The 26,029-nt window shown below is 45.0% G+C and overlaps 1 protein-coding gene across 2 annotated transcripts in view; it reads left to right on the forward strand.

The window, feature by feature from the left end:
- LOC134910254 (two pore calcium channel protein 1-like) overlaps window positions 1-26,029 on the forward strand; it is a 160,022-nt gene that overhangs the window by 96,977 nt on the left and 37,016 nt on the right. For both annotated transcript variants that reach the window (XM_063918081.1, XM_063918082.1), the window contains one exon: window positions 25,773-25,974. In XM_063918081.1, coding sequence (XP_063774151.1) covers window positions 25,773-25,974 — 202 coding nt within the window. The remainder of the gene's footprint in view (window positions 1-25,772; window positions 25,975-26,029) is intronic.

Consider the following 26,029-nt stretch of genomic DNA (forward strand, 5'->3'; position numbering starts at 1 on the left):
CACTGCTATTGCGAGCATTGCATAAGGGGCACCACTACTATGGGCTCTATATAAGGGGCGCTACCACTGTGGGCATTGTATAAGAGGCGCTACTGCTGTAGGCATTAAGTGTATTATGGGGTGCTACTACTGTGGGCGTTATTACTATTGTGTAACACGCCCCTTTTTTGAGACCACACCCCTTTTTGCGGCGCGCGCCTACGGAATACCTTTCTTGAATTGCACCGTGGGAAGGGGGGTGAGTTCCACCACCTCTCTAGGACCACTTTAAGCACTGCTCATACCTGTAAAACAAGTTCTAGTTAATGTAATACCCTGAAGTTATTACATAAAATGGGGACCCCCTTGTTTTTTTATTTACATTGTGGAACTACAAAGCCCAGGATAGATCGTTGGCTGAACTGTGATGTTCCCTGTCAGATTGGGACAGGGATTTTGCCGCCAATTCTCTGGTGTGTCACCTCTCACCTAGCAACATAAAAAGTCCTGGAAAGTATGGCCCCAGCTGATTGGGTCCCCTGGGTTGTAAGGCAGAGTGACCAGGGGGTGGTCTGTTGCTGGGGCCCTGGGAGCCAGTCATCATAGAGGGGAGGTGGAGGAGCAACAGGACCCTTAAAAGAAGCCTCACAGCACAGGAGAGGGTGCCTCTGGAAGAATGGGAATATGTACCTGGGGAAGTGGAGCCATGTAGTGTCCAGAGCCTGAAGACTGGAGTATGCAGTGCTGGGAGGATCGCTGCCAGAGGATTCGGGAGCCAGCCCGAGACCCAAAGAGGACCAGCGCCGAAGAGAGGGGCTGCCTGTGATGCTGCCAGACAGAGCGGAGGACGGGTGCTGAGGACCGGTGTCCCGCTTCCCTGCTCTGTGGACCGGTGGAAGAAGAGGAGCGGCCGCTGTTTGGAGAAGACTACAGGCACCGCAGAGGACAACCGCCGCAGAGGAAGGAGGACCTGGATGAGGACCCCTGTTCGGCTGGAGGGATATCCACGGAGACTGGAGCGGAGGACGGAGGACCCGACCGGGAGAGCGGAGGATGTCACAAGTTGCCGGAGGGAGGTGCCCAGGACAAGAGTGCATCCCCGGTGTGAATGTATTTACCTGCTATTGAGGTATGCTGGCACTTATAGTTCTCTTATGCAAGCTCCGCCCAGCAGTTTTAAAGCTAATGTGAATGTATTTACCTGCTATTGAGGTATGCTGTCACTTATAGTTCTCTTATGCAAGCTCCACCCAGCAGTTTTAAATCTAATGTGAATGTATTCCTCTACTACTTGTTAATGCTAACGCTGGTTACCTGAGACTATAGTAGAGAAGCCATAGCCAGCCTGATTCAACTGTGCACCTGTTTCCTGCTTACCTGCCACTTGTTAATGCTAACGCTGGTTACCTGAGACTGTAGTAGAGAAGCCATAGCCAGCCTGATTCAACTGTGCACCTGTTTCCTGCTTACCTGCCACTTGTTAATGCTAACGCTGGTTACCTGAGACTGTAGTAATAAAGCCATAGCCAGCCTGTTTCAACCGTGCACCTGTTTTCTTTGGGATTTAATATATTGAGCTATTTCGGTAATGTTGGCCTTAATTTAGAGCGTATCGGTTGCATGAATCCTGTGAATCCTGTTAATGTTGTTTGAATAATAAAATGGAGTTTGATCCTGTATATTTGTGTTTTGTCATTGTGTCTGAGGGGTAAAGCAGGTCTGCCGCTCTGATCACCCGAACCTGATTCATATTAGCACCCCACAATTTAGTTTAAGATTCCGGCACCGGAATTGTGGGTGTTTCAGTTGATTACATTAGTATAATGTAAACAGCTCTTTTTTGACATAGTTAGGAGATAGAGTATGGCTTTTGTGCGTCAGGGGTTCCGACGGTCCGGTTTACACAGTGTTTGCGGGTACAAGATCTAACTTTCCCTGCTCTCCCTACCTGTGTTGCCATCTTCAGCGGCTGTCGTGTTTCTCAGCGTAAACGTCTGCAGCGCCTGCTTCAGCGGCTTACGATTTCTCCCTGCTTGGTTCCCCCGTGTGGCTTGCAGCTCCAAGGGGGCGCTGGTGTGAATATCACTATCGCGTCTCTCTGCTCAATCTCAGCGGTCTCTCCAACATGTTTCGGGCTGGGACGCCCTTTATCAAGGATTTTGATTATAAAAACTGGTATCCTTATATTCTTAAAATTTTTTATTATTTCTCCATTAAAAAGAGGAAATGTAAAAACGAATGTTTAAATAAATAGCGGCAACCATCTGCTTTGTTGAGCCTACATGGAGCATAGTTAAATACTTCTTGTATGTATATTTTTTTATTTTATTGAAATTTAATATGGCGTTCATAATTAATTATATGAATATGATTAGTTAATAAAATATATATTTAAATATATGAGATTTAATGTTCTATTAAAAATGTATTTATGTAAATTTCTACATTCAGTCCATCAGGTTGCAGGGTCCGCATGTAGTAAATCCACTTTGTTTCTTTTTTTCTGAATTCTAAGCAAATTTCTCTTACGTCCTAAAGGATGCTGGGTACTCCGTAAGGACCATGGGGTATAGATGGGCTCCGCAGGAGACATGGGCACTCTAAAGACTTTAGAATGGGTGTGCACTGGCTCCTCCCTCTATGCCCCTCCTCCAGACCTCAGTTAGATCCTGTGCCCAGAGGAGACTGGGTGCACTGCAGGGGAGCTCTCCTGAGTTTCTCTGTAAAAGACTTTTGTTAAGTTTTTTATTTTCAGGGAGCACTGCTGGCAACAGGCTCCCTGTATCGTGGGACTGAGGGGAGAGAAGCAGACCTACTTAAATGATAGGCGCTGCTTCTTAGGCTACTGGACACCATTAGCTCCAGGGGGTCGGAACACAGGTCTCACCCTCGCCGTTCGTCCCGGAGCAGCGCCACCGTCCTCCTCACAGAGCCGGAAGATAGAAGCAGGGTGAGTATGTGAAGATGGAAGACTTCAAAGGCGGCAGAAGACTTCAGATCTTCTATGAGGTAACACTACGCGCCATTGCTCCCAACACACACACACACTGGTGGCACTGTATGGGTGCAGGGCGCAGGGGGGGCGCCCTGGGCAGCAATTATTAACCTTCTAGGGACACTGGCAGAGATATATACTGCGGAGGCAGTATATGGCAAAAAACCCCGCAAGTATAAAGATTTGAGTGGGATCGAAGCCTGCCGGTGAGGGGGCGGAGCTTAATCCCTCAGCACTGACCAGCGCCATTTTCTCCACAGCACGCTGCAGAGAAGCTGGCTCCCCGGAATCTCCCCTGCTGAACACAAGTACAGAGGGCAAAAAAGAGGGGGGGGGGGGCACACTTATTTGGCGCAGTGAGCATATTTTTATAAAAGCGCTGTACTGACTGGGATTTTATTCCAGTGTCCGGTGGCGCTGGGTGTGTGCTGGCATACTCTCTCTCTCTGTCTCTCCAAAGGGCCTTATTGGGGGACTGTCTCTATATATATATATATATGTATGTATGTACGTACGTACGTACGTACGTACGTACGTACGTACGTACGTACACATATATACATATATATCTATTCCTGAGTGTGTGGGGGTGTCGGTACATGTGTGTCGGCATGTCTGAAGCGGAAGGCTCATCTAAGGAGGAGGTGGAGCAGATGATTGTGGTGTCTCCGTCGGCGACGCCGACACCTGATTGGCTGGATATGTGAAATGTTTTAAATGCAAATGTGTCTTTATTATATAAGAGAATGGACAAAGCAGAGTCCAGAGAAAAGACAGGGAGTCAATCCATGGCTTTGGCTGTATCACAGGGCCCTCCAGGGTCTCAAACGTCCCCTGTCCCAAGTAGCAGACACTGATACCGACACGGATTCTAACTCCAGTGTCGACTACGATGATGCAAGGTTACACCCAAGGGTGGCCAAAAGTATTTATTATATGATTATTGCAATAAAAGATGTTTTACATATCACAGGTGAACCCTCTGTCCCGGACACGAGGGTATGCATGTTTAAGGAAAAGAAACCTGAGGTAACCTTTCCCCCATCTCATGATCTGAACTCGTTATTTGAAAAGGCTTGGGAAACTCCAGACAAGAAACTGCAGATTCCCAAGAGAATTCTTATGGCGTATCCTTTCCCTGCACAGGACAGGTTACGGTGGGAATCCTCGCCCAAGGTAGACAAGGCTTTAACGCGCTTGTCCAAAAAGGTGGCGCTACCGTCTCCAGATACGGCAGCCCTCAAGGATCCTGCTGTTTGCAGACCGGAAACTACCTTAAAATCAATTTATGCACATACGGGTGCTTTGCTCAGACCAGCAATAGCGTCGGCTTGGGTTTGTAGCGCTGTAGAAGCTTGGGCAGATACCTTGTCATCTGACATTGATACCCTAGATAGGGATACCATTTTATTGACCTTAGGTCATATTAAAGACGCAGTCTTATATATGAGAGACGCTTCCAGAGACGTTGGGCTGTTAGGTTCAAGAGCCAACGCCATGGCGATTTCTGCTAGGCGAGCCCTGTGGACTCGTCAATGGACGGGTGATGCCGACTCAGAGACATATGGAAGTTTTGCCTTACAAGGGTGAGGTTTTATTTGGGAAGGTCTCGCGGACCTGGTTTCCACAGCTACCGCGGGTAAATCTAATTTTTTACCTTATGTCCCCTCACAGCAAAAGAAAACACCGCAATATCAGAAGCAGTCCTTTCGGTCGCTTAAGTCCGGAAGAGGTCGGGGCTCTTCCTTCCTCGCCAGAGGTAAGGGTAGAGGGAAAAGAATAGACAATGTGTTTGTTGCAAAGAAGCAACAGCAGAAGTAGATTGCTTTTTGGAGCACTCTTTTGTAATGAATTTTAATGTATAAATCAATAAGATATAATTATGATAATTTAAAACGTAACCTTTAATTATTCCTCCTAAAATAGAAGGGGTGCTTAGAGTGGCATAAACCTGCATGCGTATGTCACTATATGAATGTATGAATTCTAATGCATCCCCTATAGAAAATATATCTATCTGTGTCTTAAATTAAACCCTTTTATTTTTTTTATATTTTTTTACATGTATGTGGTGAAAATATTAATGGATACAATCAGGATATGACCATCTTGTGTATCAAAAATACGAATTAGTGAATCACACCTTATAATATACAATTAAATAATCACTTGAGGTGTTAGTACTTCAAATAGTTAATAAAATAAAATCATTCATAGATTACAATATGCTTATGGATCGCAGCCAGTAGCAAACATTTAAGATAATTTGTCAATGAGATAATCAAATTAAATCCACATCTATACCTTTAAACAATCATGATTAAATTATAACTGTATTTTCAACTCTAAACACTGGTGACCTTAAGTCTGTATCTACAGTATGTAACAATCTTGACTTGTCTTAGTCTTCAACAAGTTCCTAAACACATGTATCGAATTTATTACATTCCTGGCTTGTATCATTATTTAGCTATTTTCTAAATCAATGTATCAGAATGACTGCTCATAACCCTGGATTATATTTCTCATGATGGCACAAGTTATTCCACACCGCCTGCATACATAATTTCACAACCCTGTTGCTTTAAACACGGACAAATCCTCTCTTCAAATTTTCACAGATACACATAAGAGCCATTTGGGAAATTATCCTGTGTTCAAATTTCTCAGTCTTCACTACCTTTACTGTTTTTGGTCAGATAACTCCCACACATAATACATGCATAGAGTATTTGCAAGAGGCATTAATTCCGCATTAGTTATTCCACACCATCTGCATCAATAAGTATCAATCCCGCAGTTCTACTGCAACCTTGTTATTTTCCTTATTGTGAACTTATTCACTGATTTAGCATGTATCAGAATCCCTTAACATGAAGATTGGACATGGAAAGCTATCCGGCGCAGGGAATTTGCATAGCTATGCTTCTAAATGCCGCGACAAATCAAAACATTCACAATAATCAATGCATACACAATGTATAATCCTAGGACATAAAAGACTGTGCTAAATCATAAAATATCACAAAAAAGAGATATCACACTGAGCTGTTGTACTGCAATCTCACTTGCTCTAAAAAGCTTCCTAGCAAGTTCATAAATAGTGCACATTAACAAGTCATTCGTCTATTGGTTCAATACTTCAAAATACCACTGTGGTGAATGCAATAGTAAATAACCAGCAGTGAACTTTGTTGAATTCTTGTCACTGTATGGAAAACTATTACTGTGAGTGCACTGTTAATTCAGACCATATGCAAAGTGTGTCGCGTGATATCATCGCTTATCTTCATAACTAGATTAGTGACCATAGAGAATAGTACAGTCCAAGATGCCGTCTCCCTCATCTGCTGCCCTTTATCTTCATAGAGCGGATACTGGGTGAGAGTAAGGGTGATTGCCGTGCTGATAGAAAATTAGATTCAGCGTCACTTTGTCACCCTGTACCTGGTGTTAGATGGATCCTGTTACCACTTGGCATTGCAGGATCTAAATTCGCCAGCAGGAGACAGGTGAACGCTAGGAAAAAAGGTTTAATAGTGCAGAGTGTGTCATGAGACCATAAATAGAGTTGGCTTGAAATTTGTATCATTTATACAACTCAGGCAGAGTTCTTTCGGGATAACGTTACTCAAATTGGGACTACCAATTAAATAATAATGCTGCACATCCAGGCTGCATGTGTAATCAATTATGGGTTAGAGCTGCTTCTGATAAAGCCCTATAATATAGCCACAAGTTAGGAGGCTTCATTCACTGCCCGTGGGTTAAGGCAGGATATTTTAAGCCACATAATATTGCCAATTATGATAACAACCCATCAGTATTTGGCTACATATGTCACCAGTGTAGTTCAAGTCAGCCCTGCATTTACTGTTCCGTATGCGGCTTCCCCCTGCTGTGAGGTGCCGTGACCATTCGGCTATGGTCTAAATTGAGACGGAGACTGAGGCCGGGTATTCCATAACGGATGGGTATAGTGCAGAGATGTCCAACATGATACCTGTCCGTCGATACTTGGCTGTGTGTACCACCAGTGTAATTCGAGGTAACCGTTGATTCAGTATTTCTCTTACGCGGCTTCCCCTGCTGAGTATTGCCGTGACCATTCGGCTGTGATACTTGGACTGAAACTGAACGTACGTTTCACCACGTCGGCTTGATCACCAGTCAGCCTGACGTGGTGTGAACAGTCACTCAATTTAAACTTAAACTGACCAATCCCTTTCACTCCTAATTAGATCTACATCTGAAGGTAACCTGCAATCACTTAATTAGTTCCAGGGTCTGACTTTCCCGTGCGTCCAAACCACTGTTTGTTAAGTTATGCTGGCATACACCTCAGTGCTTATTGACAAATGTTTACACCAGAGATACCTTTCATTATCATTGATCCAGTTGGTACGTCAGTTATCATTTGAACATATTGGTATTAACCGATTTCCTTATTCTCTATAATGACCCTGATGTTAAAATTCATGAGGTTTCCAGCATATTCTTGTAATTTATTGAAGAGAATGCCAAGAGCTGTGGGAGGTTGATACTACTTATAAATTATACACTAAATGATTGATAATAGGAAATATCCCATATCTAAGGGGCTTTGACAGGTTCAGATAATTATTGGTTTAAACATACTGTTTAATAAAACGATACTGTTCAGACAACAAGAGAAAACGCAGAAAAAGATGAAAAAGAAAAAAGGGGAAGAAAAAGTGTTCTCTGTGAAAAGAAATTGTATAAAGTAGTGAATATTATACTTTGATGAAAAAAAGAAAGAAAAGGAAAAAAACTGTATTATATCAATAGATGCAATGACATGTGCGCGTGCTCACACACATGCATGCATTAACAAGTGATCATGCATATATGTGCGCTGCATGCACGTGTCCACAGATATTCAATAAAAATGGGGGGCCCTAAGATTCCCAAGTGAATCTACTGGTGAGGAGATATATATTGTTTGAGTGGAATGTGAGTGAATATATACCATAAAAATGCATGTCATGTCCACTACCCATGTGTGAGTCCACAAGTATGTAAAAAAAGGTGATAAATTGTGTGTAACCGCAAATCATTCACTCGTGTTAATACAACTGTTGAATAGTGATCAGAGACCTTCTGAGATGAAATTCAATGAGGCCAGCAATTTTTTGTGTGCTACGTATGTGCAAGAGATGATTACTAGTGAAAATATATGTATGCGTGAAAGTGTGTAAGAGAAGATACCGCTTAATTCAAAAGGCTGTCTTTTATACAAAAATAAATCCTGAATTTATTCTGTAATTATGCTCGGATATCTGTAACCCCTGATCTCTGGATTTCATCCATTTGTGGGATATACCCTATTAAATTACTGGGAATGTGCCTTTCCCAATGTTGTAATCACAAAAAAAACGTGAAATGTATGTGTTCATTCAGGCCTGCTGGTGCTAAACATCCTAGCCTGAATGTCCATTCACTCTCCCTTCTTAGCAATTGCAGACCAAAGGTCTGGATTTGATGTGTCATTATCACGATGCTGATAGAAGTGTCTCGCTACAGTTGTAATCTGTTTGAAATTCCTCATGTCCTTCGCCGCATTCCGGATGTTTCCTGCATGTTCCAGGACTCTTGTTTTAAACATTCTTGTGGTGATTCCTACATATCTCATACCACACGTACATTGTAGGCAATAAACCACATTTGTAGTTCTGCAATTAAAGTAATCATGAATCTTACATAAATTCCCATCTCTATCTATGATTTCTTGTTTAGGTGACATATACCTGCATGCCCTGCAGGAACCACAAGGGAAAGTTCCCTTAACTATGGGAATTCTAGGTGGATTCTGATTGAAATGACTGCGGACTAGGGAATCCTTTAAATTTGGGCATCTTCTCCAGCTCATTGAAACTTTTTGTTTTAGGTTGCACGCGAGATCTGAGTCTGACAGGAGGATATGCCAATGTTTCTGAATCCCATTTTGGAGTTGCCTCCACTCCCTACAGAAATCGCCCACAAATCTCATCTCATCATGATCTGGTTTCTGCTTTTTATCTTGAAAGATCAGGGAATTCCTCTCAATATGGTTAATGGAGGTCTTGGCTCTCTTAATGAGCCTGTGGCTATATCCTCTTTCACGTAGGCGTTCCACAAGTTTGTTGCTCTTTTGTTGGTATATTGAGGCATCTGAGCAGTTCCTTTTAAGTCTAAGGAACTCACCCTTCGGAATGTTAGAGATAGTCGGTGGAAAGTGTGAACTGGAATTATGGAGTATGCTGTTAGTGGCTGTATCTTTACGATGGAGTTTCGTTGCCACAGTGTTTGTCTCATCCCGGTATATTTTTAAATCCAAGAAAGATATTTCATCTCGGTTGTATTCCATCGTGAGTTTGATGTTATATTCGTTGGTATTGAGACTTCTTACAAATTCTATCAGTTCCTCCTCTGTGCCTTCCCAAATCATGAACACATCATCTATATACCTAAGCCACATGGCTATATGTTGGTTCTGTGTCTCATGACTGTCGGCAAAAATCACCTCCCTCTCCCACCATCCCAGGAAGAGGTTGGCGTATGTGGGGGCACATGCCGCCCCCATCGCCGTACCCCTTACCTGGAGGTAGAAGTGATCATTGAAAACAAAATAATTTCTATTCAAAACAAAGTCAAGTAGTCTAAGCAGAAGAGATTGGAATTCCCCTTCATCTTCCATTTTCAGGAAATATTGTACAGCTCGTAGACCAAGATCATGCGAGATACATGTATATAATGACTCCACATCTAAACTTACCAATATATGATTGTCATCCAACTTGATGTCATTCAATTTTTTCAAAACATCCGGTGTATCTTTGACATATGAGGCCAATTGTTCAACAAATGACCTCAAATGAGTGTCAATAAAGATACTTGCCTTTTCAGATAGGCTGCCCAAGCCTGACACAATCGGGCGTCCTGGGGGGTCTGTCAAATTTTTATGAACCTTAGGGAGTAAATAAAAAGTGGGAATTCTTGGGTTCTCCACTCTCAAAAATTGATATTCCTCCTCAGAAATTGTGTGGTTCCTACGGGCTTGTTCAATTATCCTATTGTACGCCTCTGTAGTTAGGAGTAGGGTTCAATAATAGTCTTTGATAGCATTGTGAATTGTTAAGTTGTTTCAGAGCTTCTTTTAAATACATGGCTCGCGGCCATAAAACTATGTTACCCCCTTTATCTGAGGGTTTCACTAACACGTCTTTCCATGATTTGATAGCTTGTCTCTCACGAGAAGACATGTTTTTGGGAGTTTTATGATGTCTAGATTTTTTGTGAATTATATCAAACTCCTTAGAGACTAAGTTTAAAAATACTTTGGTCTCAGGGCTGATGCTCTCTGGAGGGAAAAAGGTGGACTTATTTTTGCATCTTGGTCGTTGGTCGATGCGCTCAGTCACCTCTCTGCTCTCTTCTACAAGATATTCTAATGATTGTATAGCCTCCATTTCTTGAGAGGACCACATCTGTGATACAGTGGAATCGTCAGAATCCAGTTGTTGTGGAGAGATTGTTCCTCTCCGTTTGTTGGAGAAAAATGTCTTAAGCAGTAACTTTCTGCCAAAGAGTTGTAAATTCTTCTCCCACATAAACCGATTAAATGGCTTTGATGGTGAGAATGATAAACCCCTCATTAGGACTTGTTCTTGGTCCCTTGTTAAGATATGATCTGTCAAATTGATGATATTCAGTCGATTTTTCTCCCTCACTTGTTCTTGTATGTCCTGGGGGAGTATCTTGTCGGAGAGGTTGACTCCCATCTTTGCCTGTTTCTTGTTCTTCCTTCAATAAATTACAAGAATATGCTGGAAACCTCATGAATTATAACATCAGGGTCATTATAGAGAATAAGGAAATCGGTTAATACCAATATGTTCAAATGATAACTGACGTACCAACTGGATCAATGATAATGAAAGGTATCTCTGGTGTAAACATTTGTCAATAAGCACTGAGGTGTATGCCAGCATAACTTAACAAACAGTGGTTTGGACGCACGGGAAAGTCAGACCCTGGAACTAATTAAGTGATTGCAGGTTACCTTCAGATGTAGATCTAATTAGGAGTGAAAGGGATTGTCAGTTTAAGTTTAAATTGAGTGACTGTTCACACCACGTCAGGCTGACTGGTGATCAAGCCGACGTGGTGAAACGTACGTTCAGTTTCAGTCCAAGTATCACAGCCGAATGGTCACGGCAATACTCAGCAGGGGAAGCCGCGTAAGAGAAATACTGAATCAACGGTTACCTCGAATTACACTGGTGGTACACACAGCCAAGTATCGACGGACAGGTATCATGTTGGACATCTCTGCACTATACCCATCCGTTATGGAATACCCGGCCTCAGTCTCCGTCTCAATTTAGACCATAGCCGAATGGTCACGGCACCTCACAGCAGGGGGAAGCCGCATACGGAACAGTAAATGCAGGGCTGACTTGAACTACACTGGTGACATATGTAGCCAAATACTGATGGGTTGTTATCATAATTGGCAATATTATATGGCTTAAAATATCCTGCCTTAACCCACGGGCAGTGAATGAAGCCTCCTAACTTGTGGCTATATTATAGGGCTTTATCAGAAGCAGCTCTAACCCATAATTGATTACACATGCAGCCTGGATGTGCAGCATTATTATTTAATTGGTAGTCCCAATTTGAGTAACGTTATCCCGAAAGAACACTGCCGGAGTTGTATAAATGATACAAATTTCAAGCCAACTCTATTTATGGTCTCATGACACACTCTGCACTATTAAACATTTTTTCCTAGCGTTCACCTGTCTCCTGCTGGCGAATTTAGATCCTGCAATGCCAAGTGGAAACAGGATCCATCTAACACCAGGTACAGGGTGACAAAGTGACGCTGAATCTAATTTTCTATCAGCCCGGCAATCACCCTTACTCTCACCCAGTATCCGCTCTATGAAGATAAAGGGCAGCAGATGAGGGAGACGGCATCTTGGACTGTACTATTCTCTATGGTCACTAATCTAGTTATGAAGATAAGCGATGATATCACGCGACACACTTTGCATATGGTCTGAATTAACAGTGCACTCACAGTAATAGTTTTCCATACAGTGACAAGAATTCAACAAAGTTCACTGCTGGTTATTTACTATTGCATTCACCACAGTGGTATTTTGAAGTATTGAACCAATAGACGAATGACTTGTTAATGTGCACTATTTATGAACTTGCTAGGAAGCTTTTTAGAGCAAGTGAGATTGCAGTACAACAGCTCAGTGTGATATCTCTTTTTTGTGATATTTTATGATTTAGCACAGTCTTTTATGTCCTAGGATTATACATTGTGTATGCATTGATTATTGTGAATGTTTTGATTTGTCGCGGCATTTAGAAGCATAGCTATGCAAATTCCCTGCGCCGGATAGCTTTCCATGTCCAATCTTCATGTTAAGGGATTCTGATACATGCTAAATCAGTGAATAAGTTCACAATAAGGAAAATAACAAGGTTGCAGTAGAACTGCGGGATTGATACTTATTGATGCAGATGGTGTGGAATAACTAATGCGGAATTAATGCCTCTTGCAAATACTCTATGCATGTATTATGTGTGGGAGTTATCTGACCAAAAACAGTAAAGGTAGTGAAGACTGAGAAATTTGAACACAGGATAATTTCCCAAATGGCTCTTATGTGTATCTGTGAAAATTTGAAGAGAGGATTTGTCCGTGTTTAAAGCAACAGGGTTGTGAAATTATGTATGCAGGCGGTGTGGAATAACTTGTGCCATCATGAGAAATATAATCCAGGGTTATGAGCAGTCATTCTGATACATTGATTTAGAAAATAGCTAAATAATTATACAAGCCAGGAATGTAATAAATTCGATACATGTGTTTAGGAACTTGTTGAAGACTAAAGGGCCCTACTCACTGGCCGACCCGCCGCCGAGCTGCCCGACGGCGGATACGGCCGACGAGCGACCCGGCGGCGGGGGGGGCAGTGACGGGGGGAGTGAAGTTTCTTCACTCCCCCCGTCACGCGGCTGCATTGAAGTGCAGGCAAATATGGACGAGATCGTCCATATTGGCCTGCATGCACAGCCGACGGGAGACCAGCGATGAACGAGCGCGGGGACGCGCATCGTTCATCGCAGGAGCCTCCACACTGAAAGATATGAACGAGTTCTCGTTCATTTATGAACGAGATCGTTCATATCTTTCCAAAAATCGGCCAGTGTGTAGGGCCTATAAGACAAGTCAAGATTGTTACATACTGTAGATACAGACTTAAGGTCACCAGTGTTTAGAGTTGAAAATACAGTTATAATTTAATCATGATTGTTTAAGGTATAGATGTGGATTTAATTTGATTATCTCATTGACAAATTATCTTAAATGTTTGCTACTGGCTGCGATCCATAAGCATATTGTAATCTATGAATGATTTTATTTTATTAACTATTTGAAGTACTAACACCTCAAGTGATTATTTAATTGTATATTATAAGGTGTGATTCACTAATTCGTATTTTTGATACACAAGATGGTCATATCCTGATTGTATCCATTAATATTTTCACCACATAAATGTAAAAAAATATAAAAAAATGAAAGGGTTTAATTTAAGACACAGATAGATAGATATATTTTCTATAGGGGATGCATTAGAATTCATACATTCATATAGTGACATACGCATGCAGGTTTATGCCACTCTAAGCACCCCTTCTATTTTAGGAGGAATAATTAAAGGTTACGTTTTAAATTATCATAATTATATCTTATTGATTTATACATTAAAATTCATTACAAAAGAGTGCTCCAAAAAGCAATCTACTTCTGCTGTTGCTTCTTTGCAACAAACACATTGTCTAATGTTTGGTCTATTTGATTGCAGGAGCACCTCCAGCATCTTAAAATTCAACCTCTGAGGAGGAATATAATTAACAGCTGGTTTTTGTTTCTAATAAAGCGCCATTATCGTGATTCATTAATTGGAGTCTGGTGCGGGATATAAAATACAATACTATATAGAGGGAAAAGAATGCCTGCTACGGCTAGTTCCCAGGAGCAGAAGTCCTCCCCGGCTTCTACTAAATCCACCGCATGACGCTGGGGTTCCACTGAGGGAGTCCGCACCGGTGGGGGCACGTCTTCGACTCTTCAGCCACGTCTGGGTTCAGTCAGACGTGGATCCTTGGGCGATGGAAATTGTATTCCAAGGCTACAAGCTGGAATTCGAAGACGTGCCTCCGCGCCGATTTTTCAAATCGGCTTTACCAGCTTCTCCCCCAGAGAGGGAGATAGTTTTAGCTGCAATTCAAAAGCTGTGTCAACAGCAAGTGATTGTCAAGGTTCCCCTAGTTCAACAGGGGAAGGGGTACTATTCAACCCTGTTTGTGGCCCCGAAACGGATGGCTCGGTCAGACCCATTCTAAATCTAAAATCCCTAAACCTGTACTTGAAAAAGTTCAAATTCAAGATGGAATCGCTCCGGGCAATTATCTCCAGCCTGGAAGGGGGGGATTTTATGGTGTCACTAGACATAAAGGATGCATACCTTCATGTCCCCATATATCCCCCTCATCAGGCGTACCTGAGATTCGCTTTACAGGACTGTCATTACCAGTTTCAGACGTTGCCGTTTGGGCTTTCCACGGCCCCGAGGATTTTCACCAAGGTAATGGCGGAAATGATGGTGCTCCTGCGCAGGCAGGGAGTCACAATTATCCCGTACTTGGACGATCTCCTGATAAAAGCGAGATCAAGAGATCAGTTGCTGAAAAGCGTGTCGCTCTCCCTGAGAGTGCTGCAGCAGCATGGCTGGATTCTAAATCTACCAAAGTCACAGTTGGTTCCAACGACTCGGCTATCTTTCTTAGGCATGATTCTGGACACTGAACAAGAGAGGGTTTTTCACCCAATGGAAAAAGCCCAGGAACTCCAGAACATGGTCAGAGACCTGTTAAAACCAAAAAGAGTGTCAGTCCATCAATGCACTCAAGTACTGGGAAAAATGGTGGCGACCTACGAGGCCATCCCCTTCGGTCGGCAGGTTCCTTGCGAGGACGTTTCAGTGGGACCTTCTGGACAAGTGGTCGGGGTCCCATCTACAAATACATCAGAAAATAAGCCTGTCCCCCACGGCCAGGGTGTCTCTCCTGTGGTGGTTGCAGGGTGCTCACCTTCTCGAGGGTCACAGGTTCCGCATTCAAGACTGGGTTCTGGTGACCACGGATGCGAGCCTCCGAGGATGGGGAGCAGTCACACAAGGAAGAAATTTTCAGGGACTATGGTCAAGCCAGGAGGCTTGTCTACACATCAACTTACTGGAATTGAGGGCCATATACAACGGCCTACGACAAGCGGAGAATATTCTTCGCGACCTACCGGTTCTGATTCAATCAGACAACGTCACAGCTGTGGCTCATGTAAACCGCCAAGGCGGGACAAGGAGCAGAGTGGCAATGGCGGAAGCCACCAGGATTCTTCGCTGGGCGGAAAATCACGTAAGCACTCTGTCAGCGGTCTTCATTCCGGGAGTGGACAACTGGGAAGCAGACTTCCTCAGCAGACACGATCTCCCTCCAGGAGAGTGGGGACTTCAACAGGAAGTCTTTGCAGAGATAACAAGTCAGTGGGGACTTCCACAAATAGACGTGATGGCGTCACGCCTCAACAAGAAGCTTCGGAGGTATTGTGCCAGGTCAAGGGACCCTCAGGCAGTAGCAAAGGACGCCCTGGTGACACCATGGATGTTTCAGTCGGTCTATGTGTTCCCTCCTCTTCCGCTCATCTCAAAAATATTGAGAATCATAAGACGAAAAAGAGTGCAGACAATACTCATTGTTCCAGATTGGCCTCGAAGGGCCTGGTATTCAGATCTTCAGGAAATGCTCACAGAAGATTTGTGGCCTCTTCCTCTCAGGGAAGACCTGTTGCAGCAGGGGCCCTGCGTGTTCCAAGACTTACCGCGGTTACGTTTGACGGCATGGCGGTTGAACACCAAATCCTAGCGGGGAAAGGTATTCCGGAGGAAGTCAGCCCTACTCTGATTAAGGCTAGGAAGGAGGTGACGGCGAAACATTATCACCGCATCTGGAGGAAGTATGTATCTTGGTGTGAAGCCAAGAATGCTCCTACTGAAGATTTCCATCTGGGCCGTTTTCTCCACTTTCTACAGACAGGAGTGGATATGGGCCTGAAGTTAGGCTCCATTAAGGTACAGATTTCGGCCCTATCAATTTTCTTTCAGAAGGAATTGGCTTCTCTCCCAGAAATCCAGACTTTTGTAAAGGGAGTGCTGCATATCCAGCCTCCTTTTGTGCCCCCAGTGGCACCATGGGACCTTAACGTGGTGTTTCAGTTCCTAAAATCTCACTGGTTTGAGCCTCTTCAAACAGTTGAATTAAAATTTCTCACTTGGAAGGTGGTCATGTTGTTGGCCTTGGCATCTGCAAGGCGGGTGTCCGAATTGGCGGCCTTGTCTCACAAGAGCCCCTATCTGATTTTCCATGTGGATAGAGCAGAATTGAGGACTCGTCCTCAATTTTTGCCAAAGGTGGTTTCATCTTTTCATATGAACCAACCTATTGTGGTGCCTGTGGCTACGTGTGACTTGGAGGATTCCAAGTCTCTTGATGTAGTCAGGGCCTTAAAAATACATGTAGCCAGGACGGCTCGGATTAGGAAAACAGAGGCACTGTTTGTCCTGTATGCAGCCAACAAGGTTGGCGCTCCGGCTTCTAAACAGACTATTGCTCGCTGGATCTGTAACACGATTCAGCAGGCTCATTCTACGGCTGGATTGCCGTTACCAAATTCGGTAAAGGCCCATTCCACTAGGTAGGTGGGCTCTTCTTGGGCGGCTGCCCGAGGCGTCTCGGCGTTACAGCTTTGCCGAGCGGCGACTTGGTCGGGGTCAAACACTTTTGCTAAATTCTACAAGTTTGATACCTTGGCTGAGGAGGACCTCCTGTTTGCTCAATCGGTGCTGCAGAGTCATCCGCACTCTCCCGCCCGGTCTGGAGCTTTGGTATAATCCCCATGGTCCTTACGGAGTCCCCAGCATCCTCTAGGACGTAAGAGAAAATAAGATTTTAAACCTACCGGTAAATCTTTTTCTCCTAGTCCGTATAGGATGCTGGGCGCCCGTCCCAGTGCGGACTAAATTCTGCAAGATTTGTATATAGTTATTGCTTACATAAGGGTTATGTTACAGTTTTGATCAGTCTCTGGCTGATGCTGTTTTGTTTCATACTGTTAACTGGTTCGTATGTTCCAAGTTGTACGGTGTGGATGGTGTGGGCTGGTATGTATCTTGCCCTTAGATTAACAAAAATCCTTTCCTCGTACTGTCCGTCTCCTCTGGGCACAGTTCTCTAACTGAGTTCTGGAGGAGGGGCATAGAGGGAGGAGCCAGTGCACACCCATTCTAAAGTCTTTAGAGTGCCCATGTCTCCTGCGGAGCCCGTCTATACCCCATGGTCCTTACGGAGTCCCCAGCATCCTGTACAGACTAGGAGAAAAAGATTTACCGGTAGGTTTAAAATCTTATTATTCCCTCCTCTCCAATTAGTTTGGACTTTCTGTATACCCACAAACTTCAGACTAGTTGGATCTTTTCCGTGGCAATCTTTATAATGTTTAGAAACACGATGAGTCTCCAATCCTCTCTGTATGTTATATAAATGTTCCGAGATCCTTATTAATTTTCTTTTCGTCTGCCTTTGTAAGTTTTTTTAGTTGTATTAGATATGAATTCCGTTATAGGTCTTGTGGCTTTGTTTCTTGTTATCTTACAAGCTCGGCAGTTTAGGCAATGAAAACTCCCTTTCTCTGACGTCCTAGTGGATGCTGGGAGCTCCGTAAGGACCATGGGGAATAGACGGGCTCCGCAGGAGACTGGGCACTCTAAAGAAAAGATTAGGTACTATCTGGTGTGCACTGGCTCCTCCCTCTATGCCCCTCCTCCAGACCTCAGTTAGAATCTGTGCCCGGCCAGAGCTGGGTGCGCCTAGTGAGCTCTCCTGAGCTTACTGGTAAAGAAAGTATTTATTAGGTTTTTTATTTTCAGTGAGCTTCTGCTGGCAACAGACTCACTGCTACGTGGGACTAAGGGGAGAGAAGCAAACCTACCTGCTTGCAGCTAGCTTGTGCTTCTTAGGCTACTGGACACCATTAGCTCCAGAGGGTTCGAACACAGGCACCTGTCCTCGATCGTCCGTTCCCGGAGCCGCGCCGCCGTCCCCCTTGCAGAGCCAGATGAACAGAAGCTAGAAGACGACGAAATCGGCGGCTGAAGACTCCTGTCTTCATTAAGGTAGCGCACAGCACCGCAGCTGTGCGCCATTGCTCCCAGCACACTTACACACTCCGGTCACTGTAGGGTGCAGGGCGCTGGGGGGGGGCGCCCTGAGCTGCAATTGAAGTACCTTTGGCATAAAAATACATATATACAGTCTAGCACTGTGTATATGTAAAAAACCACGCCATTATTTTACACTGAAAGCGGGACAGAAGCCCGCCACTAAGGGGGCGGGGCCTTCTTCCTGAGCACACCAGCGCCATTTTTTCTTCACAGCTCCGCTGGAAGTAGCTCCCCAGGCTCTCCCCTGCAGTATCCAGGTACAATACGGGTTAAAAAGAGAGGGGGGGCACATCAATTTAGGCGCAAAGAATACAAAAAAAGCAGCTATTGGGTATATCACTTATTAGCAGTGAAAATCCCTGTGTTATATAGCGCTGTGGTGTGTGCTGGCATACTCTCTCTCTGTCTCCCCAAAGGACTTTGTGGGGTCCTGTCCTCAGTCTGAGCATTCCCTGTGTGCGGTGTGTCGGTACGGCTGTGTCGACATGTTTGATGAGGAAGGTTACGTGGAGGCGGAGCAAGGGCAGATAAGTTTGGTATCGCCCCCGTCGGGGCCGACACCTGATTGGATGGATATGTGGAAGGTCTTAAATGACAATGTAAACTACTTACATAAAAGGTTTGATGACGCTGCAGCCTTGGGACAGCCGGGGTCTCAGCCCGCGCCTGCCCAGGCGACTCAGAAACCGTCAGGGGCTCATAAGGCCATCCGATACATGATTATTGCAATGAAAGATGTATTACACATTTCTGAGAGTAACCCGGTTAATACCAAGAGGGTTTATATGTTTGGGGAGAAAAAGCAGCCAGTGACTTTTCCCCCATCTGATGAATTAAATGAATTGTGTGAAGAAGCGTGGAGTTCCCCTGATAAGAAATTAGTGATTTCTAAGAGGTTACTGATGGCGTACCCTTTCCCGCCAACGGACAGGTTACGTTGGGAAACATCCCCTAGGGTGGACAAGGCGCTGACACGCTTATCTAAAAAGGTGGCCCTGCCGTCTCAGGATACGGCCGCCCTAAAGGAGCCTGCGGATAGAAAGCAGGAAGCTATCCTGAAGTCAGTGTATACACACTCTGGTACTCTACTGAGACCTGCTATTGCTTCAACCTGGATGTGTAGTGCTGTAGCAGCGTGGACAGATACTCTGTTAGACGACATAGATTCCCTCGACAGAGATACTGTTTTGCTAACCCTGGGCCATATCAAAGACGTCGTCTTATATATGCGAGATGCTCAGAGGGACATTTGCCTGCTGGGCTCTAGAATTAATGCTATGTCCATTTCTGCCAGGAGGGTCATATGGACTCGGCAATGGACAGGAGATGCTGATTCTAAAAAACACATGGAGGTTTTGCCTTATAAGGGCGACAGCTGGAAAGTCCACTTTCTTGCCTCAGGTTTCCTCACAGCCTAAGAAAGCACCGTATTATCAAATGCAGTCCTTTCGTTCCCAAAAAGGCAAGAGGGTCAGGGGTGCATCCTTTCTTGCCAGAGGCAGGGGTAGAGGTAAGAAGCTGCACCATGCAGCCAGTTCCCAGGAACAAAAGTCCTCCCCTGCTTCCACTAAGTCCACCGCATGACGTTGGGGCTCCACAGGCGGAGCCAGGTGCGGTGGGGACACGTCTCCGAAACTTCAGCAGCCAGTGGGTTCGCTCACAGGTGGATCTCTGGGCTATACAAATTGTATCTCAGGGATACAAGCTGGAATTCGAAGCGGCTCTCCCCCGCCGTTACCTCAAATCAGCCTTGCCAGCTTCCCCCATGGAAAGGGAGGTAGTGCTGGCGGCAATTCACAAGCTATACCTCCAGCAAGTGATTGTCAGGGTCCCCCTCCTTCAACAGGGAAGGGGTTACTATTCCACAATGTTTGTGGTACCGAAACCGGACGGTTCGGTGAGACCCATTCTGAATTTAAAGTCCTTGAACACTTCTATAAAGAAATTCAAGTTCAAAATGGAATCGCTCAGAGCGGTTATTGCAAGCCTGGAAGAGGGGGATTTTATGGTGTCGTTGGACATCAAAGATGCTTACTTGCATGTCCCCATTTACCCACCTCACCAGGAGTACCTCAGATTTGTGGTACAGGACTGTCATTACCAGTTCCAGACGTTGCCGTTTGGCCTGTCCACGGCACCGAGAATATTTACCAAGGTAATGGCCGAAATGATGATACTCCTTCGGCAGAAGGGAGTTATAATTATCCCGTACTTGGACGATCTCCTCATAAAGGCGAGGTCCAGGGAGCAGTTGTTGATCAGCGTAGCACTCTCTCAGGAAGTGTTGCAACAGCACGGCTGGATTCTGAATGTTCCAAAGTCGCAGCTGATTCCTACGACGCGTCTGCTTTTCCTGGGCATGATTCTGGACACAGAACAGAAGAAGGTGTTTCTCCCGGTGGAGAAGGCCCAGGAATTAGCATCTCTGGTCAGGGACCTCCTGAAACCAAAACAGGTATCTGTGCATCACTGCACGCGAGTCCTGGGAAAGATGGTGGCTTCATACGAAGCCATTCCCTTCGGCAGGTTCCATGCGAGGATCTTTCAGTGGGATCTGTTGGACAAGTGGTCCGGATCGCATCTTCAGATGCATCGGCTGATCACCCTGTCCCCAAGGGCCAGGGTGTCTCTTCTGTGGTGGCTGCAGAGTGCTCACCTTCTCGAGGGCCGCAGGTTCGGCATACAGGACTGGGTCCTGGTGACCACGGATGCAAGCCTCCGAGGATGGGGGGCAGTCACTCAGGGAAGAAACTTCCAAGGGCTGTGGTCAAGTCTGGAGACTTCTCTACACATAAATATACTGGAATTAAGGGCCAATTACAACGCCCTGAGTCAAGCAGAGCCCCTGCTTCGAAACCGGCCAGTGCTGATTCAGTCAGACAACATCACGGCGGTCGCCCATGTAAACCGCCAGGGCGGCACAAGAAGCAGGATGGCAATGGCGGAAGCCACAAAGATTCTTCGATGGGCGGAGAATCACGCGCAAGCACTGTCAGCAGTGTTCATTCCGGGAGTGGACAACTGGGAAGCATACTTCCTCAGCAGACACGACCTCCACCCGGGAGAGTGGGGACTTCATCAAGAAGTCTTCCAACTGATTGCAAACCGATGGGAACTGCCACAGGTGGACATGATGGCGTCCCGCCTCAACAAAAAGCTAAAAAGATATTGCGCCAGGTCAAGGGACCCTCAGGCGATAGCTTTGGACGCCCTAGTGACACCGTGGGTGTACCAGTCGGTATATGTGTTTCCTCCTCTTCCTCTCATACCAAAAGTACTGAGAATAGTAAGAAAGAGAGGAATAAGAACAATACTCATTGTTCCGGACTGGCCAAGAAGGACTTGGTACCCTGAACTGCAAGAAATGCGCACAGAGGACCCATGGCCTCTGCCTCTCAGACAGGACCTGCTGCAACAAGGGCCCTGTCTGTTCCAAGACTTACCGCGGCTGCGTTTGACGGCATGGCGGTTGAACGCCGGATCCTAGCGGAAAATTGGGGTCCATAAAGGTCCAGATTTCATCCCTATCCATTTTCTTTCAAAAAGAACTGGCTTCACTGCCTGAGGTTCAGACATTTTGTTAAGGGAGTGCTGCATATTCAGCCCCCTTTTGTGCCACCAGTGGCACCCTGGGATCTTAACGTTGTGTTGGATTTCCTGAAATCCCACTGGTTTGAGCCACTTAAGACCGTGGAACTGAAGTATCTCACGTGGAAAGTGGTCATGCTGTTGGCCTTAGTATCGGCTAGGCGTGTGTCGGAATTGGCGGCTTTGTCATGTAAAAGCCCATATCTGATCTTCCATATGGACAGGGCAGAATTGAGGACTCGTCCCCAATTTCTCCCAAAGGTGGTGTCCTCGTTTCATTTGAACCAACCTATTGTGGTGCCTGCGGCTACTCTGACTTGGAGGACTCCAAGTTGCTGGACGTAGTCAGGGCTTTGAAAATATATGTTTCCAGAACGGCTGGAGTCAGGAAGACTGACTCGCTGTTTATCTTGCATGCCCCCAACAAGCTGGGTGCTCCTGCTTCAAAGCAGTCTATTGCTCGCTGGATCTGTAGCACGATTCAGCATGCTCATTCTGCGGCTGGATTGCCGCATCCAAAATCAGTAAAAGCCCATTCCACAAGGAAGGTGGGCTCTTCTTGGGACGCTGCCCGAGGGGTCTCGGCTTTACAGCTTTGCCGAGCGGCTACTTGGTCGGGTTCAAACACATTTGCAAAGTTCTACAAGTTTGATACCCTGGCTGAAGAGGACCTTGTGTTTGCTCATTCGGTGCTGCAGAGTCATCCGCACTCTCCCGCCCGTTTGGGAGCTTTGGTATAATCCCCATGGTCCTTACGGAGTTCCCAGCATCCACTAGGACGTCAGAGAAAATAAGAATTTACTCACCGGTAATTCTATTTCTCGTAGTCCGTAGTGGATGCTGGGCGCCCATCCCAAGTGCGGACTTTCTGCAATATGTGTATATAGTTATTGCTTAACTAAGGGTTATTGTTATGAGCCATCCGTTGAGTGAGGCTCAGTTGTTGTTCATACTGTTAACTGGGTAAAGGTATCACAAGTTGTACGGTGTGATTGGTGTGGCTGGTATGAGTCTTACCCTGGATTCAAAATTTTCTTTCCTTGTAATGTCAGCTCTTCCGGGCACAGTTTCCCTAACTGAGGTCTGGAGGAGGGGCATAGAGGGAGGGGCCAGTGCACACCAGATAGTACCTAATCTTTTCTTTAGAGTGCCCAGTCTCCTGCGGAGTCCGTCTATTCCCCATGGTCCTTACGGAGTTCCCAGCATCCACTACGGACTACGAGAAATAGAATTACCGGTGAGTAAATTCTTATTTTCTCTTCTATTTGGTTATTTGTTTCCATTTGTACATAGTTTTTAACAAGATTCTGTTTCAGATCTTTTTGCTTTTTTGTTTGATTTGTGGTTTCTCCTTTATGTATGGAGCCAATTGTTTATCTAGATGTAAAACATGCCAATGTTTTTGTGATATGGACTCAAACTGATGATATTGGCTATTAAATTGTGTTACAAAAGTTGTACAGCAAAGGACCCCCCCCAGGGCATCACACTAAAAACTACTGATTTGTAAAGTGATATAAAGTGTAGGTATGTGAATGGATTGCTGGATCATGTTTCGGGGTTCCCCGCGTTCCAGATGTTGGCCTCATAGTGTTAGGGACCTGCTCGACAAAAGGTGACCTGGACGATTGGTGGGCAGGCCGATATCATTGGCCTACAATATACCAATAACCTCTTATGACATATTATATTTTATTATACTGTAATGATCTTTTATTGCATCTGCACCCCCTTTGTCTGTGTATACAAATCAGTGAATATTTTTTCTAATAACATACACATGCTTTAGATGCAATGTTGTATCTATAGTGGGTGCAGTGTGTGCGGTACCTACAGGGTCCAGGAGTGCCCACACCGCACACACTGCTCTCATTTTTTCAATACTTACCCTCGAGAGTCCTGCGTCTGCAACAGCAGCGCTGCGGAAACCACCAGGAAAATGGTGCAACAGCCATTTTTCCAGCATTTCGCACATGCTCAGTAGGAAAATCACTGGGAAAATGGCTGCTGTGTCATTTTGCCAGAGACCTGCACATACGCTTTAGACTCTGGGACAGCGTTAGGGTCTCCTAGTGACACTAGTGCTCAAAATCTATTGCTCTGCCGGCTAGGCCCAGACGGAGACTACACACAGGCCTCCTCCTCTCTTGATATGCCCCTGTTTAGAACTCAAGGAAGGGTACACCATACAATACACTTAAGGGCACTCATTTGGTTTTTCGATTTTTTTGTTTGTTTGGCTGCAAGAGACAGTAGAGCACAACTGGTCAAATGTGTTCACTCTTCCTTTGGTGATGTTGTATGTTGTTGTTGTTGTTGTTGTTATTATTATATCTGGTTTCTCAGTTTTAGGAGTGGTATCTTTTCCAGAGTGCATTGTAGATAACAAACTTTGTTCGCTTTGGATGAAACAAAACCATGGTGCGTTTGTTGTCACACTAGGGCCGTCTTAGCAGTGTAGACCCTTCGGCAAAGCAAAGTGCTGGAGTCCATACCCATCCTCCAGTGGTAGGGGTGGGGGGTGCTATCAGCAGCAGCTTTGATGTCCCGAGGTCTTGATGTAGGGGTGTTCTATCTTCCGCTCAGCATGTAGGAGCAGTAATTTCTTCTAATTACTCCTTTACTGCACAAATGGTGGAAGATGGGGTGGGAGGGAGAACACTAAACTGTAGAAAGGGGCATTTGGCTGAATGAAGGGTCCCCGGTACATGACTTCCAGCGTGGTAAGGGGTGTTTAATACACAGGGGAGGAGTGGATAGTGGAATTGGCTTAATATTCATAATTTTCCTGTGGCAGGGCAACCTGCTTGGCTGCAGATATCTCCCGTTCCTGGAAATAGATTTCTTACCATTCAGTGGGCTGATCTTTCAGGAAGTACTGGGGACTTGGGGATCAGAGTTCTGGAGCCAGAGCAATCCACCGACGAAAATATAAAACTGCATACCAGGCATGTGGAGCTGGAGCTGTGACCAGCTGCTGGAAGGCTGATATATCTGATTCTGGGCATAGTAGAGACAAGTTAACATTGTCCACCGAAAGGGAGTAGAGTCAGCTTTTGGAGTATATCCTCAGGAAAACTCTAAGTCAGACAGAACCTGAGATATCTGGCTGAGAAGAGCAATTAACAGGCTGGAAAAGGGGGATCCTCAGCTATCATCCTAGGGCCCTTATTTTCCTGGGGCCCTTGGGCAACTGCCCATTGAGCCCATACAAAAAGACGGCCCTGTGTCAAACTGCTTCAAACTATCACTAACCGTGGGTCTGAAAGACCCGACTTCTCTATAACAGCCAAACTATTCACATTCCCAAAATGTTCACGATATGGGCGGGATGTACCAACCTCGCGCCGATGCTGATCGCATGCGTACTAACATGCGATTAATATTGCAAAGGGCAGCTCTGCTGATAAGAGCTGTCCATTGCCATGGCCAGGTTTATGACCCAGGAATTCCTCTGCGCATACACAGCGTTGATGCGGGTGACGCTGGGAGGGATCCGATCTGATCCATCCGACAGCAACGATGCGGAAAGAAGTCTGGGTCTTAGTACATTGGTAAATTGCTGTGAAGCCCCATAAACCTGGGTTTTTACCACATTTTCTCATTAGTACATCCCTCCCAATGGCTGATTATATTTCTAATATTATAGTAACTATACTGAAAATATCAGATTTAAATGAAAAAAAAATGTTTCTTTGTTTTATTTACAAATGTGAAAAATGTTCAGATCTGACAGACCGATGGTTAGTGTTCCAGAGTTAATGAATCTTGGATTGAAAAGTGACTCCAGCCAACATGACTTCTACGTATTCAATTAAAAATCTAAATCTTTTTGCTCACAGAATGAGATCCGTAAATTGGCTTACATGAAGCGTCGCAAGATGGCCGAGGCTTTTAATGCTCTTAAGGTCAAAGAAGGTCCAGACTTTGTCATACCAGAGACCACTTGGAAAAAATTGGTGAAGTTGGTGGCACCAGACATCAGTAAATCACACCGAGAACTGCTACTAAGAGTATCCAAAGATGAACACCAAGAGTATGTGGGTGAGTAGAGAGGTAGGGTATGCTTTATGTGAAATAATGCAAGAGCCTCCTTTTT

Source organism: Pseudophryne corroboree, chromosome 4 (genome assembly GCF_028390025.1).
Source record: "Pseudophryne corroboree isolate aPseCor3 chromosome 4, aPseCor3.hap2, whole genome shotgun sequence".
Taxonomy (NCBI): Eukaryota; Metazoa; Chordata; class Amphibia; order Anura; family Myobatrachidae; genus Pseudophryne; species Pseudophryne corroboree.